Source organism: Grus americana, chromosome 2 (assembly GCF_028858705.1).
Source record: "Grus americana isolate bGruAme1 chromosome 2, bGruAme1.mat, whole genome shotgun sequence".
NCBI classification, from domain to species: domain Eukaryota; kingdom Metazoa; phylum Chordata; class Aves; order Gruiformes; family Gruidae; genus Grus; species Grus americana.
The window spans coordinates 12,677,698-12,704,505 of record NC_072853.1 but is presented as its reverse complement, the minus strand read 5'-3'; the positions used below and the strand labels follow the sequence as shown (position 1 = coordinate 12,704,505).

Below are 26,808 nucleotides of genomic sequence, written 5' to 3'. Positions count from 1 at the left end.
AATGGTAATGTTTTACCTGCAGAGCAGCCCTTTTAACCCCCTAAATATAAAATCTAGTCATTAATAACCAAACTGTTTTACTTGTGTTTGGGCATATAAGATGTTCATCCCATTTTGACTGCTCCAGCCAAATGGGCTCCCAGCAGCAGCAGAGATCTCAGGGTGGTTGTTGAAAGACAGCTACTGACATTTGCTACTTGTCTACAGGAAGTCAGGAATATGGAAACAGAGTAACATAGAGCTGCCTATTATGTATGTGTTTTATAGTTTTAGCACTTGTAAGCAGCATTTCCAAGTCCCACTTCTCAAAAAGCAACAGATGTGCAATATGCATCCAGCTTCAAAATTATCTGCCAACAATTCTGAATTGGTCCTAGGTTTTGCATCATCTTCATGAAAGTATAATGGAAGACTGAATGGTTCATTTAAATAATTTTCTTCCTGATTATTTCATATTTGAAAATCCACAAAGAAAAAGCCTGGACTGTATTATTTTACTTCAAAGGGACTCCAAGGGACGAATAAGTGCTTATTACAAAGTCTCATCTTAACTGACAGGAAGCTCAAAGGTTTCGTTATTTGAATACAAGCATCTGAAGTTAAAGAGGACTCAGAGAAACAAAAGCATTGTACAATGAGAACCCCTTTCCTCTTGTGCCCAGCTTTGTTTTCACTCTGAAATTATGCACAGATTATCATCACAGCTCTCCAGTCCATAGCCAGGAGCATAGGAATTTATTTCCAAAGTGTTATACAGATTTTCTGTCTGCTGCTCTAGATTGTGGTGTCTTTCCCCTCCCCAGGCTCCTTCCCCTCCCCTCCCCTCCTCCCCCCACCCCAATACATAAATAAAAAGCCACCTTTCAGTACTGTCTATAACGTTTTGCTGTGGCACCAAGGATTTATCCCTGGGGTCACCCTGTGCCTTATTTGCAGTGAGCGAGATAGTGGTTGAGAAGGCCTAAACACACTTACTTGGGAGATAACGGATGCTAATTCCAGCACTACAACACTTTGTGCAGCTTGTCGCTTTGGAAAACCACTTCAATACATACCATTTATATCCTGGCTAAGGTGACAACGAAACACCCAGAGTAAGGACTACCTGAAGGCATACTCACACAATAGCTGGAGCAACACAGACGCAGAGACTGCCCAGGAACACAGATCTGCACCAAAGGTACTATTTTAAGCAGCTTTATTAAACATAAAGAGCAGTCACTGAATATTGCAGTACAAGAGCTACCCAAGGTAGACACTCACAGATATCAGAATCATAATTCTATGATTTGGGTTGGAAGGGACCTCAAAGACCATCTAGTTCCAACCCCCCTCTGCGGGCAGGGACACCCTCCACTAGACCCGGTTGCCCAAAGCCTCATCCAACCTGGTCTTAAACACTTCCAGGGAGGGGGCATCCACAACCTCTCTGGGCAACCTGTTCCAGTGCCTCACCACTCTAACAGTGAAGAATTTCTTTCTAACATCTAATCTAAATCGACCCTCCTTCAGCTTAAACCCATTACCTCTTGTCCTATCACTACACTCCCTGATAAACAGTCCCTCACCATATTAACCAGATCTAATTTTATAAGTAAAACCATTAAACTATATTTACATTCCTGCACACTGATAAAGTCTAACGGGGCCTGAAAAAGTACAGAAAGTTTAATGCAGCACTTCTTCCAGGCTGATATATCCTGCTCCTCAAAAGAGTAACATTAAAAAGGCTATGCTGGTTTTGGTACCCTGTCACTGCTGCATGCCATGCAGGCTCAAGGCTCAGTTTTGCTTCCAGGTCTGCCCTTTGTAGCTGGTTGACCATCCATAACTCTTCCCTCCCCAATCTCAGACCCTCTCTGCCCACCAGGCACCTTCAACTGGAATTTCCTGCAACTCTTGTCAGTAGCTCTGCATTGTCTTAAAGCCTTCTCAGATATCTGTAAAATGAAAGACATAGAAAACAAATAGCACCAACCAGCATGACATATGTCAAGACTACCAAAGGCAGGGAAAACATACCTTTAGTAGCACTTCCAAGTTGAAACAAGTCAACTTCAAACAGCATTACAATCCATGGAATCCAACTGGCCAGAGAAAGCCATGCAATACACTGAAACACATCTTGAAGTGATTTAACTAATCTGCTAATATCAAACATACCTATGTATATGTAAAACCCTTCAATATGAATGAAAAACAAAAAACCCACAAGAGTGGATATCAGCTGCCTCATTAACAATCTCACTTTGAAGATCAATTTTAAGCTTCAGGGTAAATCAAAGCTTTTAGATCATCTTTCCATAAATTTTAATTTACACCTGTGAAGATGCAGGTAGGCAAGATTGGGGCAGGTTTTCCTCCACGGAAGCCACTGAAGGTGTATTAAGTAGATATAGAAGTAGTGTATGTGCCTTCACATTAATCTCCCACATAAGACAAGGAGGACAGTTACTCTTCGCACCTACTTTTTCAAGTTCCTGAATTCTAGCACTTATCTACAAAGGACATTCAAATGCAGCAGTGGCAGAACACCACTAGCATACAAAAAGCAAAGCAATGTACACACGTCCTTTCACGTACTGTTCAAACTCAACTTACCATATGTTTATACATGATATATGTTTATTTGGGATGCACAGTTCTTGCTTTCATAAGAGAATAAATTCTTAATGCACAAAATATCAGGTAAACAGCTATTAAATGAAATCAGATTTCAATCTCTTTCATGCTTCAGTTAGAATTGACGAAGATAAAAATATTCAAAATTTCAGGTATTGAAAGACCTGAGCCATATGAGAAAAACTCAAAATTAAAACTCACCAGCACACACTTCCCCAAAAGGAAACTTCACTGATATTTAAAGGTATCCTGAAGTATCAATTTGATTTAATATTTTGTAAGTATTCTCTTTAATAATCATAATGAGAAATAATATCAGATTCCACTGCAGACTAACAAGTTCTGCCAGGCTGTATGCCAAACAGATGTAGCCTGAATAACACAAACTGCTAGATAGATGCGTATATCTTGTCAGAGCTCAAGAGTCAAAACGTTTGAAGGAATTTTGTTTTGCTCTGGTGCCAGCAAAAACCAGCACACGCTGCTATATAGCCAGCATTATGAGACAATTAGCAACGTAACATGACAGAGTCCCCCATCCAAATGATGTTCTTCAGACGATCAGACCCACAGAAATAAAAACTTTTGGCAACAGATGCATCAGAACTATTTTTCCCCGTGTTTTTCCTTGTCAGGCTGAAACCAAAAGCATTGAACTGAGGCAACTGAACTATGAGGAAAAAGACTAAACTTTGGGTTGAGACACACCTAAACCGAGAGACAGCAAAGGAGGAAGAAAAAGCTGAAATGAGCTGGTCAGGAAATTCATCTGTGTGTTGAGTCACCACAAAACACCAAGTACTTCACATTAAGGGCTTTTCCTACCTCAAAAGCTACAATGTGAGGAAAACACACCAAAAGTACAAGTTATCTGACTCATTCAACCATAGGTTTTACCATATACAGCAGAGCTCCAATTATGCTCTCTTTGTGAGCTCCAAACAGGAATGTGAAGAGAGACATCGTTACAGTGGCAGAATTAGAAGGAACTACATGATATACAAAGAAGGATGCACCAGAAGGGAAAAACCAATGTTTGGGAACAGCAGTAACAGCACATGAGGTAGAGAAAGATATCAGCTGGAACAAGGACTAGAGTTGATGAAAATAAGCTCTCATATTTGAACACTTTGTGTCTGCAAAGGTAATCATCCCCTCTTGTGTGTGTGCAGACATGTACATCCATGTAAACACTTTTTCTTCTTTCAAAGCAAATGCTGATGCAAACAGATTAAAGAGTAGCCAGAGAGTGCTTCTGCTGACTGATAAAACACTTTCATCAGCTACATCAGTAGGTCTTAAGAGGCCACTTTCTGTAAAATCATAAGCGATTACAAATAAAACGCAGCACCCAACTTCACAACACTTCAGTCCCTCCAAAACAAGCATCTGCTTCAGTATTTTCATATACAGTTCCCAAAAGCAACATTCGGCTCATGCAATGATAAACCAGCCTCATAATTTAAAAAAAAACAACAAACCAAAAAACACCAACCCTCCCTGCCTTTGTCATGGAAGGTGGTACACAAGTCTTGTGTATCCCCAGAAGTTGAACATGAACTTTGCTGACTTTGGTTAACCAGTTGACTGAGAACCCTCTAAACAGTGTGAAGCACAGCCAGGTGTTTGATTAGACATCAAATATCCAGATTATAAAATCAGGTAACAGGCAAAATTTAACAGAGAATTGTTCCAAGTCAGATAACTCCTCAAAGGAAAACTGGGAGCCCATTAAAATCCCCACATCAGAGAAGAAAAACCCCAAGTCTGTTTGGTTTTGTTTTCTGAATAATGTTGTTTATACTAAACAGCAAAATACATTTTTATGAAATTGTGTCCTAGTAAATCATAAGGAGTTTTGCCATCATCTTCAACAGGGCCAGGCTTTTATCCCCGTCCACAGCAAGCTAGAAAGACTTGTATTTGTTGAAGGACCAATGTGCAACCTCAGATATGCTCCAAGGCCATAGACTACTTATATGTAAATACTCTAACGGGCATGAGTGGAAGTTGGGTTGGGAGGCAGACCAGAACCACCAACTAGCTTGGAATTTTGATTCTTTGCCCAGAACATCACTTTCTAAAAATAAAAACAAAATTCCCTTCTATCCTTTCAGTCAGGGAAGGCAGAAAGATGGAACAGAGGAGCTATACAAATTTGGCAGGCCTGGATTTACAGAGCTCCTTTTGTAAAGGATGTGTTTGAAGAGATAAGAGACAAGACATGATGCTTCTTGGACGTGGTCCAAATAACACAGCAGAAAGTGCAAAATACCCTTCAAAAAACTGCACAAGCCATTTTTGTCTGAGAGTAGGAAAGCTTCAGTCATTCTGGTATCTGAATGCAAGTTCTATAAGCCTGCCAGCACAGCCAGAAGACAAGTCTCAAGGATTTTGGTAGGGTCTGCTTTGTTTTCCCTTTAGGGGAGGGAAAAGAGACAGAAGAGAGCATGCTCAAAGGAAAGGCACGTTAGAAATTCAAGTTAAGTTCTGCCTTGGGTCTCATCCTTAGTTTATTCCACTTTCTGAAGTGTTTATTATTTTACATGAGTAGATTACCCATAATTTACAGAAAGTATGCATATAATGAGGAACTTCTTATCAAAATGTAAATATTAGCCTTGTCATTCTATGGTTTGATACTTGCTCCAGCAGCTGCTACTACTCCTGTTCACCAGAAATGGAGGGAAATGGAAGTCTGACTGAGCTTGCACACTGCTGATGGAAACACACTCTTTATGGAGAGTAAGAAAGTAATATTGCTACCAAGTCAAATGCCAAGGACATATTAGGACTTTAACCTTAGAGGTTTTGTAATGTTTTTTTAGAGGTGATCAAAAGCCACTCACTCAGCAATGATACATGCACTTTGGATTTGCTCCTCAGCAACAGAGCCCAGGGACACAGTGACCATGGGGAATGCCCTACTGCTGCAGGGACATCTGCACGTGATGCCCTGGTCACTGGGCATCCAACATCAGAGAGAAGCAGCCTTTTGCCTCCTTCCAATTCAGCAGCCTGGAAAGATTGCCAGCTGCACTGTTTTGGCCTCCTTACTCACCAACAAGCTTAGACTGTTACCCAGAGAAGTCCCACAGCCCAGGAAAATTAATTTTGACCAGTAGTAACATCAGACAAGAGGAAGGACAAGTAAAGACTTTCCTCAAAGATCTAAGTACAGGCTACTACCATCATTATGTACAGTCCCCAAAGGCCATAGCATCAGCTGGTATCAGCTCCATCTTCAGCAACCCTACTCTTATTTATACCAGCTGAATATCAAGCTTTTTGCATTTACTTAACATACAGAAGCATCAGTGAATACAGATTTCAGTAAATCTTGCTTTCTAAAATATTATTCATCAACATATAATTCAAATGGTAATTAAGAAGTGTTCACATGACTGATGACACATTTAAATTACAGGTTTCCAGCATTTTTTTTTTTTTGGTAAAGAAAAGACACTTCCTTTTTCACGTGCTGCTTTTTCAAAGTGCAAGTCCATCTAACAGATGTCTCACATATCTGCTTGTCAATGTAACAAGTAAGACTTTTTTTTATTACGACAAATGCTATAAACCACACAGCATTCTGTTAAACTCAATATTGACACATCTGCTTACCACGTGTATTAGTAGCCATGTCAGCCACTTTCTGAAAGGCATCCAAAAAGGCAGCAGCTGCTACTACTGTAGTCCTGAAATGCATACAGATAACAAAACATTAGCAGTTTCTCATTGCTGCCTATTTAATTATTGCCAAAAACATTTAGGCTTATAAAGAATACCACTGTGAACTTGCAGAGGCCACAAAAAAATATCCTCTTTTATATCTGAACTTAGTCTTTTCCCTCCTTCATTTCTTAATCCCTTCCTCGCTTTGTGTTAGCACTATGGACTTGGAGGCAGCCACGCTAATTCCGTGCTGTGAATTGCACAGGACAGGTGCTATTTCAAAAGAGCACAGCCATCCCCCTTATAGTTGATTTCCTCTGATGAACTAATATTAAGCAGTCAAACATGAAAAACAAATCTAACACACATTATACTGCACCCATTAGTGCACAAATTACAGCCACTGCTATTTCCAGGGAACGTGTATATCTTAAGAATAAGCATGCAGGACCTCCCTTTTATCTACGATCCTGGCCAAACACTTTCCTGAATTTCTCATCTGAGGAGCATGAGCATCCCTTGAAACAGAAAATAGCAACTTCTTGGAAATCAGGCTGGTCTGGAGTTCTTGGGCAAATGGGAAAGAGGGAAAAGAACAAAAAATCTCCACTTAAAAAAAAACAAACACAAAAACAACAACAAAAACCCCAACCAACCCCCAAAATAAACAAACAAAACTCCTTTCTGATCCAGTGCTCCTCCAAGCATGTCGCTTACTGAGGGATACACCGTTAATTTTGGAGACTCCACAATCCAAAGTGTCAACCCCACTAGCCCATCTCCCTCCAGGCTTGGAAAGCACATACAGACCACATGTCTGTTCAAGTGGACGGCAAACGTGAGTTACAGTTTTCTGAACACGTTTGCTCTACATAAGCAGGCCCTAGAGCCTTAAACACTTCAGGTAGATACCAGATTTCTGATGGTTTATAGTCTGGTTGACCCAATTTAAGTGAAAGTAGGCCAGGGCTCTACAGGTAAAGCGCAACTGTGCCCTCTCCACAGTTACCTTGTGGTTCTGTTTCTACACATTTTTGCTAACAATAACTGATTTCCTCTCCTGATGGTAACAGTCAGTCAGCCTCTCCAAGCAAAATCTTGAAGGAGGACCATCAGCTTCACTCTGTTTCAAGAGCTCCTTGTTACCCTCAAAAAAACCCAGGAGACCTGCAGGAAAGCTGATCCTTGGCCAAAAAGACCACACGACTGCTTAATTAGGTCAGATTTTATGCAAGTCTTGCTCCAAATATGCTCAACATACAGAGGACATAACTGGCAGCATAGTAAATGGCCTACTGACAGCACAAAAGATTTGAACACAAAAAAACCACCAGGCTGGAGAGGACCAACCAAATGCATAAGGACTCTCCACATGCCCAGGAGATTAAAGGGAAGGCAAAAGAAAAAAACCCCACCGAACTGACAGCTAGCTAGCAATATTGAGCCCTGGAACCAGATAACCTTTTCTGGGATTTTCCTTAACAGTGTTTGTGTTCTTCATCTTCCAAACTTGTGGGTCATGCTGTTATTAGTGTACCATGTTGTTAATTATTAATTATATTGCTAATAACAAAGTTCCATTTCTCCAGTAACAAGATCCAGGAAGACCTGGCTCCAGCTCAGATGACATCTGCTCTCCTTTATCAGAGCACACAGAAATGAACCAGTGGCAAAAGGCTCACATTTGCTAGAAATGAACAGCAAATCCTCAAACACAGGCTTTCAAGCTGCCTGCTTGCATGGTCCTGTAGCTAGAAAAGCACTACATTGATTGAATGCAACACCACAGGACTGGGAAATAAACAAAACTATCCCTCATGCCTTCCCAGAAGGCCTGTGTTTAAAGAGTACAAAGGGCTAGGAAAGTTCTCCATTTCTCTACTTTCTCTGCTTCTTCCACACTCACTCAATGGGACATGATTGCTGGAAAAGGAAAAACCACATGCAAGTGTGATATTTTAGGCATGGCGTGACAGAACAGCATATTCCAGCTGTTTAGGGCAAATGAGTCTAAGCCCTAGCTTCTTCAGAAACAGTTCACGACACAATACAGAACTGCAAAATAGACCAATAACCATACCTGTTACCGCTGCTGCTGTGAAAAAAACACTGATGCTCTGGAGAGCACAGTGGAGATTGTGGTTTGGGGACTGTTGTGAAGAAATGGAGCTTGGATTCATATTAGCAGAAACAGATTTTACAAGTGAATGAATTCTAGAGATAGCAGAATTGGTCTAAGTGTGATACATATGGCCCTTATTAAGTCACCCAGAATGCCATTTGCAAAGTACATCCCAATAACATAAGTTTTAATAATCACCGATAAATGATCTGGCACAGGAATTCCCTTCTTTAAGGCAGAAGAAAGTGCTGCTAAGACTACCAAAGACTCATTAATATTTTGAGCCTTCTTCTAATATAAACCTGCTGTATTCTACACTACTAAAAAGGACAACATAGGGCTCAATCCAAATGTGTGCTCACTAAACAACAATAAACTATCTTTCCAATTTTCCACCAGAAGCCATGAAGTTTAGCTCATTTTATGTTTATTACATACAGCTGGTGGTAGATCATGTATTTTCCTAAATACATTAAAACAGCAGTAGTAGACGTGAAAAATTACAAATACGGGTGTTGACTATGAAATATGCACAATTTTACTAGGACATGCTTAGCAAATTATCCCGGCATTTAATCTTAATGTTTGCACATACAAGGAATTTTAGGGGATCTTGACTGTGTAAAACAAAACTTACCGAAGCTGAGATTGCAGTTTCCCAGCTTTATTTATAAAATCTTCCCACACTGGGTAACTTCCCTGCAAGAAAAACAAAACATAATAATGAATACTTAATTTGAGCATTCTGGTTTTGATACTCCAGAACAAGTTAAGCTAGAAATAAAGCAATAGCTAAGATTTTACTAAATCCTAATTCATAAACACCAAAACATATTTTCCCAGGAAGTTCTCTCTCAGATCCTTAGACACCAGTCCCCAGCAGATGGGACGTCAACTGGTTGTGAATCCAGATGAAGCAGTAGGTCCTCTGAGGAGGCTTTACAGATTTTCCAAATGTAAACTGTAGAGGAAAAGAGCGATTTCAACTGAAGCAGAGAAAAGAAATGCCTTGCTTTGGATGGATACAGTAAAACCAAACTTATTAGAAGTGGGGTGCTAGGATATTGCAACATGTATAGAGAAGCTCCCAAAACAAAAAGCAGGATCCCAGAATCTCTACAAATGGATTCTCTGTGTCATTACCTGGTTCCCATCCTCTTTTTTTTAAAAGATAACATAAAATTATTTTAAAAGCCTTTACAATAAAGGTCTGAGTTGACAAAGAGACCACCTCAAATACTCTCTCAAGGTAACTCAGCAATTGGGGACAGAAAAGGCACAGTGGCCATAAGACAACAAACTCTCCCAACAGCTGCCCTATAACTGTAAGGCCTGCTTCCAACACAGTCGCAAATGACCTTGAAGCTGATTTCTGAATTGAAGCTGATAAAGCAGCATGGCACTAAGTGTATGCAAAGTTTTTAAGAAGGTTTAATTCTTCTTGACTTCAAGTTTTCTGTAAACTTTTTCCCCATTTTTAAAAATTATGTTAAAGGCCCAGGTTTTCATCTAGAATATGGACACCAAATGTTCTTGCAAGTTCTGATCTTTATTTTCCAAAGGTAAAAAAAAAATCATCCTGTTTAGACCAAAATCGGTTAACTTGCTCTCTGCAGAACAAGTGCAAATTTTCTGTTAACAGCAAAAACCATGGTAGAAAGAAACCTCAAAATTTCCCTTTGATTGGAGTCTAGGGAGTAAAATAAAATATCCCTGTTTCCTTTAATAAAGGTATAAGACTTGCAGTTACCAGAGCAACGACACAATAAACCCCAGATAAGGCAGATCCTCAAGGCTAACATTACCCCAGCTCTGACTGGAAGGGGTTGCAAGCAACTGCAGTTGCTTGTAGCAAACTCGATCCACCCCGATAAACCAGTCTGTTTCTTGTAAGTAAAACAAAATCCATTGCCCACACTGCCATGAGAGGCCATGTCTTGTTCAGGGCAAAACCAGCCCCTTCCCCAAAAGCTGACAGCCAAATTCCAGCTCCTCCGTACACCCAACAGGGCAGCTCCCAGACATTCACACACCATGGGGGGATCCAATGGAATTAGGCCTGGAGTTAAAACCAAAGGCAAATGCCAAGCCTCCCTTTTGACTCTGGCCTTGGTCACAATTCTGTGTTCTCTATCATATTTTGATAAATACGATGTTTTTGCAGAGGTGTTGTGTGCATCTCCCACACAGCCACTGCACAGCAGGGTTTGGGCAGTGCCACGATACACCCAGATGCAGTAGCTGCTGCCATAAGGCCACTGTCAAGGTTACTAACTGGGACTCTACATATTTTTCAGCAAGGCCAAAAGAAAAAAAAAAAAGAAGGAAAACCCCCAAAAATCGCAATGTAAAACACGCATTCATAAAACCTCATTATACCTATACACGAGGGAGCCAGTTGGAAATGCAGAGGGGAAACAGAAAATAGCAGTTACCTGGGTGGCGAGACCTAGAATATAAAGTGCTTTGTGCTAAGCAAAAACTGTCAGACATTTAAAAAATGAAAGAAACCCACCAATTATTTGAAAGGGGGGGAGGGGGGAAGTCATTTCCTTAAACCTATTAGTCTTACTGAAATCCCCTACTCTGAACCTGTCTCTCAGTGTTTGCCTGCATGCCGTATATACATTATGCATGTGTATGCCAGGAGCCCTGAAAGCCCCGACAATTAACAGCAGGGCCTAAGGCTTTACTGGATTCTCGAGCAAAACGCAAGCCGGCGAGTAGAGGATACCAAAGCAGCCTGATTATGTTTCCATCTTGGTGGTGTATTATCCGGCTAAACGTGCCTGATGGCATGCAGGAGATTGACACCAGCCTTGCGTGTAGCTGCTTCACAGGGAAGCTTAAGATACTCCTATCAAAACACAGCTCAGGAAGAAAACACCTTTTCTTTTTTTGTGGCCAGCCTGGCCACAAAGCAAGCAAAATTGGAATAGTCACCAAGAACTTCCACAATTATTTACTCTCCCTTTAAAAATGTTGTTCTCTTCAAGCCAAGCCTATTTAAATAAGCTGTAACAGCTCACTTAAATTGTTTGCTATATTTGTTTGGTTGAAATCAATGCAGTCTCTTCACCTGGGCACTTCTACACTGGCCAAAAGTACCCGATCTCATTTTGAACAGTAGAAAAATGCAATGATTTTTAAAAATGTCACTGAATTAATAGCTTGGGTGATGGGTTTTGTTGGGTTGGATTTTGGTTTGGTTTATTTTGCAATTGTTAAAGAAAACCTTTCTGCAGTTTTGCATCAGTGACATGAATTCACGCATTACCTGCTCAGCTTGTGGTATCTTGACCTGTTTTCTGCAACTCTAATAAAATTAAGCTGAAAATTAAAAAGGGTTTATTTTACCTGTGCCCCAATAGAATATGCTTTCACTCTTCCCTCCTGAAGCCGTGGCCACAAGCTCATCTCTCTCTCAGTAACAACACAAGTCTTGGACATAAATTTAGTTGCGCCTTTGAGCTTTTCCAAAAAACACTTCCACCACATCCCTGCTGAAATCAAAATCCCGCTGATTCCTACCTACAGCAGAAATGCACGATGCCTACTTCACAGGACCTAATAACTGGGGGTTTATCCCCTCTCCAGCACCTGGGAAGCAAGGAAGCCATTTCGTGATGCTTGTGGGGACAAACCAAGGCGATGACACAGGAATCGGACCAGCGCTGTAAATACTGCAAGGCTCCAGCACACCGGGGAGCAGCTCCTTCCCTGAGACCTCTTTGTGTGCCACCATGAGCTAGGCAGCCCTGCTGCCACTTCGTGTCTTACCTCCACGTCTGCCATAATAGCTCTTGGCTTTGTCAAAGCAACCATCAAGAGAAACGTTAACAGTGGTGGAAACCACATGCTAAAAGAGTCATTAAACCTCCATACTTGATTCAACATGTATTACTTTCTCAATTTAAACACAAAGAAACAGCAGGTGGAATTTGACATCTTTGCCCAAGAAGTGCTTTTGCAATGTAAAGCCACTTTCAAAGAGTAGTAACACAGTATTTTTAAATGCTGTCTCTCCCAGAGCTTCGTCTGCACCTTCTGCAATTTTTAATTTCAACTGGCTGATAAAGGAAATCAATTTTCCCCCCTTTAAATGTCAGGGTTACTCAGGTTCCAGCATTATCTGTGAAAGCAGCAGGCCTCCTCCACCTCCGGCCCTGCTCAGAGAAGAGCCCCTACAGGAATCTGGGTCACAAACCCTCTTTTTAGGTCCTCATAGGTTAAAATAGAAATCAGTTACAGTGCAGGTTTAAGTGGTTTTCTTGAAGATTATTAATGGTTTAATCCAGGGACTATTTCCCCCAAAATAACTTTGTGCTTAATTATTTCTTCACCATTGGATGAAGAAATTTGACGTGTCTTTGGTGAAATGGGTGTTTCACCACTACCGTACAGCATCCATGGCGTCAAGTTCCCGCAAGCTGCTTAGCACGGCCAGCCCTCAGCTGCTTGCCTGCCCACCCGCCCATGGAGGCATGTCACCAGTAAGCCACAACATGCCATGATCCTACCCTATTGCTTAATTAGTCAGTTTATAGGTGATTAGTCACCTGATCCCAGGGCTGGGCTCCAGCTAATCTACGCTGAACACAGGCAGGGAACTGCCTTTCTGCCTCAGGGCTGAAAAACAAAATGGTGCCTCGTGCCTGTCACCAACCTAGCCAGTCCACAATTAGGGACATGAAACAACTTTCCCTCAGGGACAGGCGCCACAATCACCGTTTGAAAGGCATCAGGCTGAGCTGGCAAAGCACCTGCAAGTGCCAGACACCAACACACAGACCAGCCAGCATCCAGCAGGCAACATCCTCCATAGTGGCAGCTCCTGGGGACGGGTCCTCCCTGCCTGCCGCTGAGGTGGGAAGGAGAGGGGCACCTCTTTGTTCAGTGAAACTCCATCCGACATCCAGACCTATGGACGTGGGCAGATGTTTTAATTTTTGTCTTCCTCACCATTCAAATCTATTTTAATTGACAATAAATTTCATCTTCCCCAGTCAAGTCTGGTTTGCTCATGACAGTAACTGGTAAGTGATTTCCTTGTCCTTGTGTCAACCCATGAGCTTTTTCATCTTATTTTCTCCCCCGTCCTGCTGAGGAGGAGGAAGGAGAGAGCAGCTGAGTGGGTGCCTGGCAGCTGGCCGAGGTCAGCCCACCACACCAGGGAGGAGCAGGCAATGCTCACTAACGGGCAGCTTTGGAAGGAACATTTAAACCCTGGATGGATGAAGAACCCTTTTTTTTTTGTTTTGGTGAACCAGCACAGCCACCCTACACAAACACAACATTATTAAAGTTTGTTTTTCCCTTCCGTTCAGGCCAGCAATCCTGCAGAGGGAGAGAAGAGACCCATATGAGAAACTCAGCGATTTCTCAATACAGGAAGGGTAGACTTGCAGCAAAGGGTCATATTTACTGAAATTGTTATTGATTACATCTAATGGCAAGACTAGGAACCCAGATTGTTGTATTTATTTAAGATTACAACTTGAGTATCAGCAGTCTTGACAGTTTAAAACTGTTCTGTCACTCCTTCTGCTAAGAAGTTATGATTCTTCTTTTTCCATTAAGAGAAAAGATGCTTCCTTCCTTTAGTAATTTATTTCCATGCACCCCAACTCCCACAGACGAGACACATCACATCTTCTAAAAACCTTTGACAGCATTCTTTTAAGTACTTTCATTTATCAGAAAGGCTTTTCAGCCCTATTATCAGCTCTTGCTGGGACACCGAGTACAGAGGCAGCAGAAGCAGTTTGGTATCTTGTTCACAGCAACAACCCATCTAAACTTTTGGGACAAGGGGAAGAACTGCTCTGAAGTAAAGCAAATTCAGAATCTAATTTTGGCTGTTCCAGCTAAAGAGGTAGGAAAGACAGGGACGAGGCGGGCAGTGCCTTGGTTTTATCTCATCGGTTATCAAAGCAAGAGCTGTACGCCTTCCAGAAGAGTACTGAACAATGACTATCTGCAGACTTCAATAAAATGGGAAAAAAAAAACCAACCCACTACACAGGCTACAGGAGTTAGGACTTCTACACCTCAGTGTAGTTGTTCAGCTATGACCAGCTAAAAAGCCAAGTGCCAAACACACATCACTTATCAAGCTTCACGCCCTAGTAACACATCTGAACACCACACATCTACCTTTGGAACGAAATTTGTAACTTTGCTCCTGCACGTGTCCTCTTAACCCTCCAAAGTAAATTATGCTGAAAACAGAAGGGTTTTTTTATATAGTTTTATCAGATTTTTATGAATGTCTCTTTTCTGTGGCATTCACCACACTACCTCCAAGTAGCAAAGAGGCTTTATTGTGCTAGACACCGAAGTCACAGATGTTACACACAAAGAATGGCCTGGATAAGGAAGTATGGTTTGCACATAGAGACTATCACTTTTGCAGGGGGCCTTCACCAGGCAAAAAACAGGAAAAAGTGGAAGGGAATAGGACAGGAAAACAATGACAGCCTGGAAAAAAAAAAAAAAAAAGAGGGGGTTCCGGCCACAGATGTCTCAACACATGGGAAGATGCAATGGTTGACAAGCAGTTTCCCTTCCCAGCTAACATCTGGCACTAGAAGTTTTTTCTCCTTTCTAAAAGAATCAGTAGTCAACTGGGGAAGAGGGCACTTGTCAAGCCACAACTGCAAGAGTTAGGAAGCGCTACCAAACACTAACACTGCAATCCACAGATTTAGCCAAGTCAATGACTCATGAATAGGATTGCCTAGTCCTTTAATAAGCCACAAAAGCTCCTCAACACACAGGTGAGCAGAGAATGAACATCATCTTACACAAAGGTCATAATTGCTCTTCTCCATCCAAAAAAATTCTGCTTGTTGGCTTTGCCTCCAAGTTAAAAAAAAAACAAAAACAAAACTAACAATTCAAGAGCCTGTCTCATGAAGGTTTCTAAGCTGCATCTATTTCCCAATGACTCACCAGAACAGTCTCAATCTTTCAACTGACTGAAACATAAATTTTGTTGGTGAGAGAGACTTCACTCCATGCAGACATAGAGGTGTACACAACACCTATTCCATGACTTCTTTGGTTTCATTTATCTCATTTCAAATATACAGAATCATAGAATGGTTTGGGTTGGCAGGGATCTTTACAGATCACGTTTGATCACTGAACATGAACGCTTCCAAGGACAGAGCATCCACAATTCCTCTAGGCAAACTGTTTCACTGCCTCACTACCCTTCTCGTAAAAAAAAAAAAAAAATCTTTCTTATATCCAATCTAAATCTACCCTCTATATGTACCCACTATTTCTTAAATTCAAAGCCAGAACTGAATCAACAAAGTCCCAATACTGATTTCAAGAGCATCCCATAGACTGATGTTGTCTATCAGCTGTTTTCTAGTGGTGCAGGGCAAGAAGCAATCAGTTTCACTTGCTGCAGAGAAGCGTCAGGTTGGACAATCCATCCAACTGTAAGACCAGTTAATGGGCAACTCTGAAAGGTCAGGGAGCTTCCTTTCGCTGGAACTCTTCCTTAAAGAGTAGTACATTTATATAGAGCTCTTCTAGGAAAACATAATACCCCCACACAAGGCAAGGAAGGGGGCTGCCTGACTGCAAAGTCCCTTCTGTCTTTCTAAGCTAAAGGTATTGCCATGCACAGGGAAAGCTTGAGCTTCGCTGCAGCAGCAAAAGGGACTCTCAACTCGTGCAGAACACTTGCTGGGCCAGGAATGAAAGTCATCAACAGCAAAAGACAAGACATGAACTTCACAGGATTTCACAGCAAGAGCTGAACACACGCAGTACTGAATGGAGGAAGAGACAGGTACAAACTCAGGGTTTAAGAGATTACAGTGCATGCAAGTGAAAGTAAAATCATGTCAAAGATCAGATTAAGATGTCATTTAACCTGTAACTACCCTTCAAGGAAGAAAGCAGGGGCAATTAAAATCAAAGTCTTGTACTCATACATCTATTTCCATTATTTCTGCCACTTGTTTAGGGAACAGCAGGGTTAGAAATGAGTTTCCCTCAGCATGCACAGTATAAATAGGCATGACAAGCTTTGCTTTCACAAGGTGATACATTATCACAACATTGCAAATTATGCAACAGAACACTACTGAAGACATCCCGTATGCTATTAAAAAAACCTGTCAACTAGATATTTCTTCTATGCATCACAGAACCACTTGTTTAGTATTTTCAAAACTGTTTGGTTTTCAGTCTAAACAGAGCATTAGGACATTGAAAAAAAACAGATAATGGCCCAATATCTTGAGAAAGTCAAGACTAAAACCCAATCAGGAAAGTCCAGCAAAGGGTAATCACTCCACAGGGAGAAAAAACACATAGATACCAGTTATTTCTACATTCCCAAACCCACTTGAAGAACTCTAAGGAATGCCCAGTTCCCTGAGCACTGAAATGCAACACTTCTTCACAAGAACACAGGTAGTTTTTAGACCTCACTAACCATTTAAAGGGAGAGGGAACCTAAGTCTGGTACCATTCTGTTGTTGGAGCTCTAGAGTCTTTTAATTTGTATTATAATAAAGCCTGCACCACACTAACCCATTTTTAAACATGCCCAGTGGAGGATACCAGTTGCCCCATGGTTGTGACTTCAGTCCATAGCACAACAAAGACCTGTGAAAACTCACCCTCCCTTGGTAGCTGCACAGCATCCTGGCTTACAGCCCAACTCGTGGTCCCTACGGACGTAGCAAGGAGGCCCACGTCAAATCTGTACCGTACACAGTCCAGTTTCATAGTTTGTACAATGAAGAAACTCAGCTCCAAAGCAGCCACTTTGTGGTTTAAATCCAAGATTGGGTAATTTGCAAACAAAAGTTATACTGTGAGAAAATACATCATGCATAAATATACAGTCTCTCCCTCTCTAAACACAGGAAGTTATTCACAAGGCGCAGGGTGGGGGGGAACAACTAGCCACAGCTTCTAGAGACCTTTTATCCCGTGCTACGTTAAAAAAGCTGGACATTAAGTAGTCTTCCAGAGGAAGCGTTTAGTTCCACATTCTTCCCTGCAGGTCTAAACAAGTTTGCAAGCCTGAATAGCAGATTTCTCCTCAGAGACTCATCAATACTGCCTTTCATCCACTCAATCATTAAGTGGCCACTGTGCATACTTGGCAGTTATTTTCTAAACCCACAATATTTCAGCTGGAGCAAAACAAAGATAATTAAAATATCAGGAGGCACTCATTCAAGTTAATGCCAACACAGGACAGCCTCAAGCCAACAGCCCTGTGTTAGTAATGCCACCAACACCACTGGGGTCTCATCATTTCTTCCCAAGCAAGGAGAAACCTTCATTTCTGAGCATCCATTGCTTGATCTCAGCACAATCTCCATCACACAAGCAGCCAAAACAATCTCCAGGACCCATTAATTTGGCATTATCTATTGCCAAAGTACTGACAAGCTGTGGAATGAGTTGACCACAGAAGTATCTCAGTGGTGAAAAGGCAGCAACCAGGTAGCAAAGTTTAGGGCTTTATGAACCTTGGCTCCTACCAGACAATGAAGTGCAACTACGGGCTACTTTCTCTCCATTTCACTCAGGAGAAGAGAAATAATCACTGTCAAGCTCCAAGTTAGACAGATGGATTGCTCATGGACGATTTTGTTAGGAGGCATCTCATCATAAGTAAAGCTTTATTAACAAAAAAAGCCAAATTAAGCCACTACACAAAGTGCAGAGACATTGCAAAGCACACGTGACTTATGTGGCAAAAAAATATCTCATGCTTGGGCAAGAAGCATGGTGGCAGTTTGTGGAAGACAAAAATGGGACCAAATCTGAACCTTTTTGTACCATGAAACAAGTATCTCTAGTTACACACTCATTGCTAGCATTGCGCACACCAGCACAAGTTCATTCCTGCAAGTGTTCTTTTTAAAAGTATCTGAGGTGATTTGTCAAATGATGTTTGCACACTAGCATCCTAGAATTAAAATTAACTACACAACACTTATGGTTGTTGACCGGAAAAGTGAAAAATACAGAGCTCACACACAGCCTCATAAGACAGATGGCCAAATTCTTCATGATCTATCAGCCTATGGTTAAGATGCTCCAGTCAGACTTCTCCACTAAGAAACTGAGATGTCCCATAACTTCAGTTACGAAATAGGAGTTCAAGACACTCGTGTTGAGAGCTGATCGGTCATTTGTAGATGTCATCTCTTCTGCCTGCAAACACTGGGTTACAACAGGGGGGGAGCAGCAATACGTCTTAAGCAGTAACAAAGTGGTGTGTACGTGTGGATAGAAACATGTATTATACTGGGAGCTTAAAAACCATCCCCTCATTAACTCTGTGCTCTAGATGCATTCAATTCCTTCCTGTCCTAGGGGAGAGGAGTAGAAGCCACTGAACCTGCAGCCATAGCTTGCCTTTCTGAAAAATGGGAGCCATTCTTTGGTGCTAAGTCATACACAGAGCACTTTGAAGATGAAAGCTGCTAAAGTCTTAACCACAAATCTACCAGACATTTTGTCTCCCATCCTTCCAAACGTCTCAGCATTCAAAGCTATCTCACAGTCCAGCAGGAAGAAGTCAATCAACATCCTTAAAGGTCAGCACAGATGCCAGTGAACAGGGCAGTGCTCGGCACCTTACAGCGTCAAGGCAGACATAATTTTGAATTGGAAAACATACACTTCAAGAGGGAAATGCATTTCTATGCTAGCCTCTTTGTGGTACTAACCCAAACCCCTCTGTACCCCTACTTCAGCCTTCTAGTACCTGAAGGAGGCATACAAGAAATCTGGAGAGGGACTGTTTACAAGGGCAGATAGTGATAGGACAAGGGGTAATGGGTTTAAACTAAAAGAGGGTAGATTTAAATTAGATATAACGAAGAACCTTCTTCACTATGAGGGTGGTAAGGCACTGGAACAGGTTGCCTAGAGAAGTTGTGGATGCCAGATTGGATGGGGCTTTGGACAACCTGGTCTAGTGGAGGGTGTCCCTGCCCATGGAGGGGGGGTTGGAGCTAGATGGTCTTTGAGGTCCCTTCCAACCCAAACCATTCCATGATTCTATGATCTTTGCATGCTCTGAAGCAGACCAAAAAGCCTCTTCTGCTCTCTGCCCTTATGCTTTCCACTCATCTTCAAGACACACTGTCTCTGGGTAGACCATGAACCTTAAAAATGTTTTTCGGAAGCTGAAAACACACAGCCTGTTAAGCAGAAGATGCTATTTACAGATTCACAGGAATAGTCCATCAACTGTAGCAACTTCTGTGCTTTGAAAAAAAAAAAGCTAGAAAAAAAAATATTGGTGTTTTTCAAGCATTTTATATTGAAGATTTTCGTATAGCTCCTGCACAGTCAGAACTGAGGAAGGAAGCAGCAAACTCTCCTGAATATTACCCTCTGTTAGTATTAACCAGCGCTGAGCCTGTAATTACACAGACTTCTTGTCCTCCAACATTTGCTCAGTCAATTGTGTTTCATGCAGCGCTGCACAACTCCTTCCACACTTACAACCTCGCAAACCCTATTATGCAGCTCTTGGCGTCATGCCAGATCCAAAAGGCATACTCTTAAAAGACATTAAAAATCCTTGCCCTGGCTATGCCACAGAATAAGCCAGCCTCGTACACACTTATGTAGCAAATGTTCAGAAATTATATGAATTGTTAACACTCACACAAGAGTATTTGGATCAAGAAAGAATGTGTCCCTAAAAATAAATGATTTTTGAGTGCATTCACAGCTATGCCCTGTTGCATGAACCCTGGTATTTAAGCAGGCATGCAGCGGCTCTTCCTGCACCATCAGTCAGCCTTTGCTGCATGTCAATCCCTCCCCCTCCGAGATGTTTACAGAAAGATACTGCAGCTGCTTGGAAAAGGCAAGGAATTTCAGTGTACACAAACCAACCATTTGGGCAAGCAGGTTGTTGGGAGGCAGCTAAGCCCAAAATGCCTTCGGCTTGGGTAAAGCCTTTAAGAAAAAAAAAAAAAAAAAAAAGAAAAAAAAAGGAAGAAAAGCTGCATAGAGCAGAAATGAACTCATTTTGTGCTTTTTGGGGAAGGAGATGAAATGTTGATTCACTAGGTTTGGAATAGATCAGCTGCCCTAAAGACTGTCATGCAAGGGACATGCCAGTGCAACACAGCACACGTGGAAAAGGGAGGACACAGATGCCATTTCTTCTCCAAGACTTTACCTGTCTGTTGCACATGAAACATCTGTTTTTCCCTACAATAGTTATCATTCCCAACAGCTGGATGGAAACTAGACCTTAAAATCATTGAACTGAACATTCCTAATCTCCACAGAGATCCCAAGCTTCAAATAAAGCACAGCTGCAGAAGAGCTTCCGTATCACGACATGGCAGGGTAAAACAAATTTGCCCAGATTCTCTGATACACGTGGGTTGTCCCTTGGATTAACACAAATGCAGAGAACCTACAGATGGACTTGCTGTAGTAACTGTCTCAGCACTTCTATTTGTTCCAGCAAACACTCTTTTTCCACTCAGCTTATATTATCTGCATGAACAGCACAAGGCCATCCCTCGCAAGCAAATCAAGCCTACTTAACAAATGGCTCTTAATCCTTGATGTGGCCACCCCGGCTCCATCTTCCACAAAAAGCAAGATTAAAATGCTGCTTCTCACCGGTCACTTCCTAACAGGAGATAAGAGGTTGCAAAATCATAAATGTTTCTCACGCCCATATGTTCATGTCTTTGACCAAGAGCTTTGCATGGCTGAAAGCAAAGGTGCACCAACCACTCTCTCGTCCAAGAGTTCCAGCAGCAGCAGCAAGGGGGTGAAGGGAAGAGTTCACCTCCTTTATAGTATTAAAGTAGAGGTTACTGCCAAAAGGGAAAGGTTGATTTTACAGAGTTTTCAGCTAACAACTATAAATAAGACACACGCATTTAAAACAAAAGAAATGCTAAAATTTTCTAGAATTTCATTCCTCCTTTGGGAACCTTTTTTTTGTTCACCAACGGGATGATGTTTGCAGTCCCCCTCATACCTGTACATCCCTCACATGCAGGGAGATGAGCGAGACCAATTGGTAATCTGCACCAGATCCATACATGTGTAGTAAAAACCTCCCACTCGGTATAAACAAAGTCACAAACAACCTGTGTTGGTCCAACTGCTCTTTATTCGTCTTCCCTCCATGCCCACCTCAAGAGTGTCAGGTGCCGTACCCATACAGCAAGCCCCTGCCCTGCCAAAACACATGCTGGCAGAGGAGGCAAGACAAAGAACACGCAAAAAGGAAAAGAACCATCATCAAGCAAGTGATGAGCTACAAACACTGCCAATTTCAATGTTTTCAAAGGTGTTTTCTTGTTTTCCTTTTTCCTTCAAGATAGCAGAGAACAATGTGATTAAAAGGAAGGTAAAATCAAGACACTGAAGGAAAAGCAGCATTAAAGAGAATCTGCTCTGCATGAGAGGGCAAGATCTTTTAAAAGCCATCCACCACAGGCCCTCCCAAAAATTATCTGCACTGATTTGCTTTGCACTACAAGAAATATTGAAATTAACAGCACATTACAGCATTTCATTTCTCAATTGCCAGAAATGAGTTACAAGCCATTCAGATCAAATACTCCCTTCCCACAGGGAGCTACAGAAAGTATGCCGCGTTCAAAGAGAAACCGCGCGGCGTTTGCATGTGGCACACAAAACTACTCCTCTGAGGGGACATACATGTTTTATTTTTGCTTTTATAAACTTTGATTGCTTTGAAAAAGATCTTGCATAAGAGTATAACAAATTGTAAGTGCCACGTACTCAGTGACGTATCGTAGGAAACACCAGGGCTGTGACAATGGACCAAACTTAAGGATGGGATGGGCAGGCTTTTTCCCACCTTTATGATTTTTTTAATCAACCCTGTCACCATGTATAGCACACAGTACTCAAAAAACGTGACCCTTTTTTTGCATAAAAGACATGGACTTCCTTGTTGGGGGACTGAAGTTCCAGCTGTACATTAGAGTGCTGTATAAATGGCATGTTTATTATATTTAACTCAATAACATCATTTCTCTAAATCACTTAGCTTTATGTCAAATTATTTTGGAGCTTGTTTTGTTGAGTATTAACCACAAAATTATTTTTGGTAGAGGATGGGGATAGATTTGTGGTTTCTGGAGAAAATATTAAAGGCAGTTTAAGAGACCTCAGCCAGCAACAGATAATCTTGCTATCAAAAAATGGGATGTGTTAGTCACACTGGCATGTGTTGCCCTCATTACGTTTTAAAGTTAACACAGTACGGAGACAAATGGAAACAATCACATTACTCTGGATTGTAATACCAGTTTCTGTAACCTTGTTGAGATCAAGGAGAGCGCAAAATTAACAACAGGTACACCTGAGCTAGTTCTGTGTTCGTGTGAACAAAGAGAAAAATCAGTCCACACGTACTGTATCTTCATCACCTCGGCTGCAGCACCCATCTGCATCCACTGGCAAGACTTCAGAGTCATTTTAATACGCTGTTGATTAACGCTACCATCTTTACAACTATGTTTAAGGCATGGCAATACATATGATAAAAAGAACCTGCAAATTATTTAGTTAAAAAAAAAAAAAGGCGGATGCTGCAGCAAATCCCTCAGCACTGCAGGGCATATGAGGCCTTGATCACAGCCTGCGATGAGAAATAGGCACAGATAGTGCACTTGGGTATGTGTGGGCAGACCCCTACGCAATGTCTCCAAGATTCTGCCAGAAGCCTGCCCACACAGACCTGACTACGTGAAACAGCACTTAAAATGCTATTTTTCACTTTACTACAGAAGGTACGATTAGCTGTCAAAAATAGCTACTTTTTCTTAGAAATTGTCACGATCCTTTGTGCACAATTCACAAAGAATCCTAGTGCATCTCAGCAGCCATACAGCATTAGCTGCATCCAACTGAACTACAGGTAAAAATTATTTGTTCTACTCATGCTAAATAAATGAGGAGGGTTTTTTAACTGGAACAACCACCACGCTGCTCAAGATCTGCTGTGATTCCTTCCAAACCTCTCCCCCTGGTAATTGCCAGTTCACAAAACAGGTTCCACTACTATGGAGGATTAAGAAAAAAATATTCACACCTGTGCCCATCTCCATAAGCTCATGTCAACATGTTTCTGATGAGCAGCATTCCCGTGCAAGTAACAATATGTAAGGAAAAGAAAAAATAAATCCACATAGCAGAGGCCCATTTGCTTAAGAGCAAGGAGTATCAAACGCTTCACTTATAGAAAGAAGCAGAGAATAAACATATTTAGTGTCCCTCTGTGCTGAAACCCAAACCTGTGCTTCATCTGGAACAGAACATGTCCTGTGCATTCCCTGCACAGCCCACTAAAATGATTCCAGGATTTGTGATCGTTTCCTGCTTTTCAGGGGGCTGTTGTTTTATCTTAAAGTGCAGTTGTTAGTAAAAACGTAAGGGGACTGAGAGCCCGAGGAACACCACCACCAGGACTGCAGCATTGTCTTGACAGATACACACACAAACACACACACACGCTCTCTCCCCCTCCTCTCTGCAATCCGCCTGCTCTTGACAAGCCATGCTTTTAATTAAATGTCTCCTAAGATCTCTTGAGAGGAAAGTGCATATGAACGCTCGCCAGAAAATAACTTATAGTGCAAACAGCTTCTCCAACCCCCCCCAAAATACACTAGAAGCCATTCACATCTGCCAGGCTCCCTCCTAAAGCAGACCCCGTCACCCTCCTCCACCACTACTACTTGGTGGCTCTTTCTCCCGCAGCCCTCCCTGCTCATCAGCCCTGCACCCATTAAAACACCCCAAGAAATCCCATGCCCCTGGCCAGGAGAAGCGCAGCATGCACAGTCGCTGCCTTTAAATTATGGCGGTCCCCCCATTATCCAACGCTTTCCTCAACATCTCCTGACAACTGCATCCTTCCCAGCCGGCCCCAGGAAGAAGACAAGCTGCCCTTGTCCAGGGGAACACTGCAGTATTCTGCAGTACAGCCGCGCGCCGGAGGCAGGGCACCTCGAGCCCTGGGGTTTGGGGGAGGCATGACTGGCAGAACACAGCAAGGCTTTTACGCTATTTATTTCCATGAGCAAAGGGCGGGAGGCATCCGCTCATCCAAAGAAAAACCTGCAGAAGTGCCCTTGGCTGCCAAGGATAGATGGGGAATGCTTCTCTCAGAGGGACCCTCTGGCAGGAGGGATCAGCACAGCCTGAGATTTCTGGTCGCTGGTGGAGAGGAGACCCAGCAACTTGAGACCTTTGCGTTTATCCACAGAAAGAAGCAAATACCACTTCCATAAGCATACATAGTATGAAAATAATACCACATAACCGACTGAGCAGCAGTTTTAATCCAGGCACACATCAACTTTTGAGCATCTCCAGGGTGAAATTTTTTCTCCATTGCACCCATGAGAGTGGCACAGAAATCCCCACATTGCCCTTTCCAGCCCCACCCCACGGTTGACATGCACCGTGCCCATCTCCTCCACACAACACTCCTGCCTCGCTGCATTTATTCTGCTACTGATCTGACAGCCCAAAGCAACCAAAAAAAAAAAAAACGGTGGAGGAGAAAAAATAAAACTGAATTAAAAAAAAAGAGACGGGTTTGGAAAACGCTGACCCTGGTGCAAGGTAACAGCTTGCATGTTTCAGCAAGAGAGACAGAGAAAAGAGGGAAGGAGGGAGGGAGAGGTGGTGTCCTGCAGGCAACTCGCAAGCCCCCAACCACGGGGGTGAAGGATTTTCGAGCAGCCCCTCGCCAGGCTGGGGACACGCACGCGGCAGCCGGGCAGCGTCCCGGCAGCAGCAGCCCCGGGCCGGGGTGGGCTGGGAGGTCGCGCCACCACCATCGCCCTCCGGTGCGGCGGCAGGTCACGGTGCACAAGTTTCTCCGGGCCAGGTGGGGAGAGGAAACGTCTCCCCTGGCCCCCCCCCAGAGCCTTCAGTCTCTTACCTTCATGTCGCTTATGATGGTCTGGAAGAGCCCTCCGAGCGCACTACATTCCTTCTCTATCACAGCCTCCATTTTCCTCGCTCGAGCACACTGGAGGAGGCAAACACTGCTGCAGTTTCTCTACTAAGCTAAAAAAAAACCTCGACTCCCCGGTGTCCCACCTCACGCAAAAAAAAAAAGGGGGGGGGGGGAGGGAGGAGCAAACAAGTCAATGTAGGCAACAAGGGGAGAAAAACCCCCACCAACAACACACCTGAACCCCTATCTGCCTACACCTCTGAAAATTTATAAATGAGGAAAAAAATGAAATCCTGGCGCCTCTCTCCTACGCGCACCTCCCCGCCGCGCTGAGGAGCACCCGGGGACTGAGCGCCGAGCGGGCACTACCCTCCCACGCGCGGGCAGCCACGAAACCCATCTCTGCGCATAACGGCCCGAGCCCCGGCGGTGGCGGCGGCCCCGACCGGCGCCTCCCGGCACGGCGGCGCGCTCAGGGCAGCGGGAGCCCGCAGCCCGCCAGCTCCGCGGCGCTGAGCAGATGCGCACACACACCCCAAAAAATAAGGAAAAAAAATATATATTTATCTGTATAAAAAGAGATGCGACTGCGCGTTAAGCCGCTGCTCGGGGCGCAGCCTAGGGGGTCTCTGCCAGCCCCACGGACCCGGCTGCAGCTAACGCACCCGGCCCGCCGCCCGCCCTCTCCAGGAAAAACCTGCCCGCCCGCCTGCCTGCCTGCCGCTCCCCCGCCGCTCCCCTGGCGGCAGCGCCCCCGCCCCCTGCCCGACCCGGCCCCGCGCTGCGCCCGCCCGCGCGGAACGCCCCGTCCCGCCCAGCCGCGTCACCAGCGCGGCCGCTGATTGGCCCCGGTGTGCTGGGTCGGCGGGTTCGCGCTGTTCTGCCGGCGCGCGCTGCGGCGGTGCAGCCGCGAGGCCGTGTTACCGGCGGGAACCGGGGCCGGCCCTCGGAGCAAGCGGCGTCCTGAGCGTCCAGCGCTCGGCGAGGACGCTGTTCCTCGTGGGACGGTCACCGAAATAGCCCGAATTCGGCTGTTTCTGGTGAAAAACATCTGCCTCAGCCCACCGGTTTAGAGCGCCCGAGCGGGAAGTACTCGGCAAAGTTACAAGCGACGGCAGACAGAACCCTGGCGTAGCTTCAGGCGTGGATTACGTGGGGCTGTTTAGTCATCCTGTCCCACAAATGCAAGACGGTATTTAAGGGTGTTAGGGTAAATTACTTAAAACGCGGGATTTTAAAAGTAATTCATTTTTCACGTTCACTGTGCCAAATATTGCAAAATGTCGCGCTCAGAATTATGCATCGAGACGTGCAGCCAGGCTGTGGCTCGCATCCTGCAAACTCTGGCGTGCGTGCCTGTCCTTGGGACGTCAGCACCGTACGCTAAATGCACAAGGGTCCCTGA

At 43.4% G+C, this 26,808-nt stretch overlaps 1 protein-coding gene across 17 annotated transcripts in view; it reads right to left on the bottom strand.

Moving 5' to 3' along the window:
- Window positions 1-26,144, bottom strand: part of MTSS1 (MTSS I-BAR domain containing 1) — a 127,415-nt gene extending 101,271 nt beyond the window's left edge. For 16 of the 17 annotated variants that reach the window (XM_054815333.1, XM_054815334.1, XM_054815343.1 and 13 more), the window contains exons 1-3: window positions 25,386-26,144; window positions 9,057-9,118; window positions 6,247-6,320 (exon numbers count right to left, since the gene is read on the bottom strand). In XM_054815333.1, the coding sequence (XP_054671308.1) occupies window positions 6,247-6,320; window positions 9,057-9,118; window positions 25,386-25,457 (208 nt within the window). In that variant the 5' untranslated portion in view covers window positions 25,458-26,144. The remainder of the gene's footprint in view (window positions 1-6,246; window positions 6,321-9,056; window positions 9,119-25,385) is intronic. The other variant, XM_054815350.1, reaches the window with a different exon arrangement.
- Window positions 26,145-26,808: the final 664 nt, after the last annotated feature.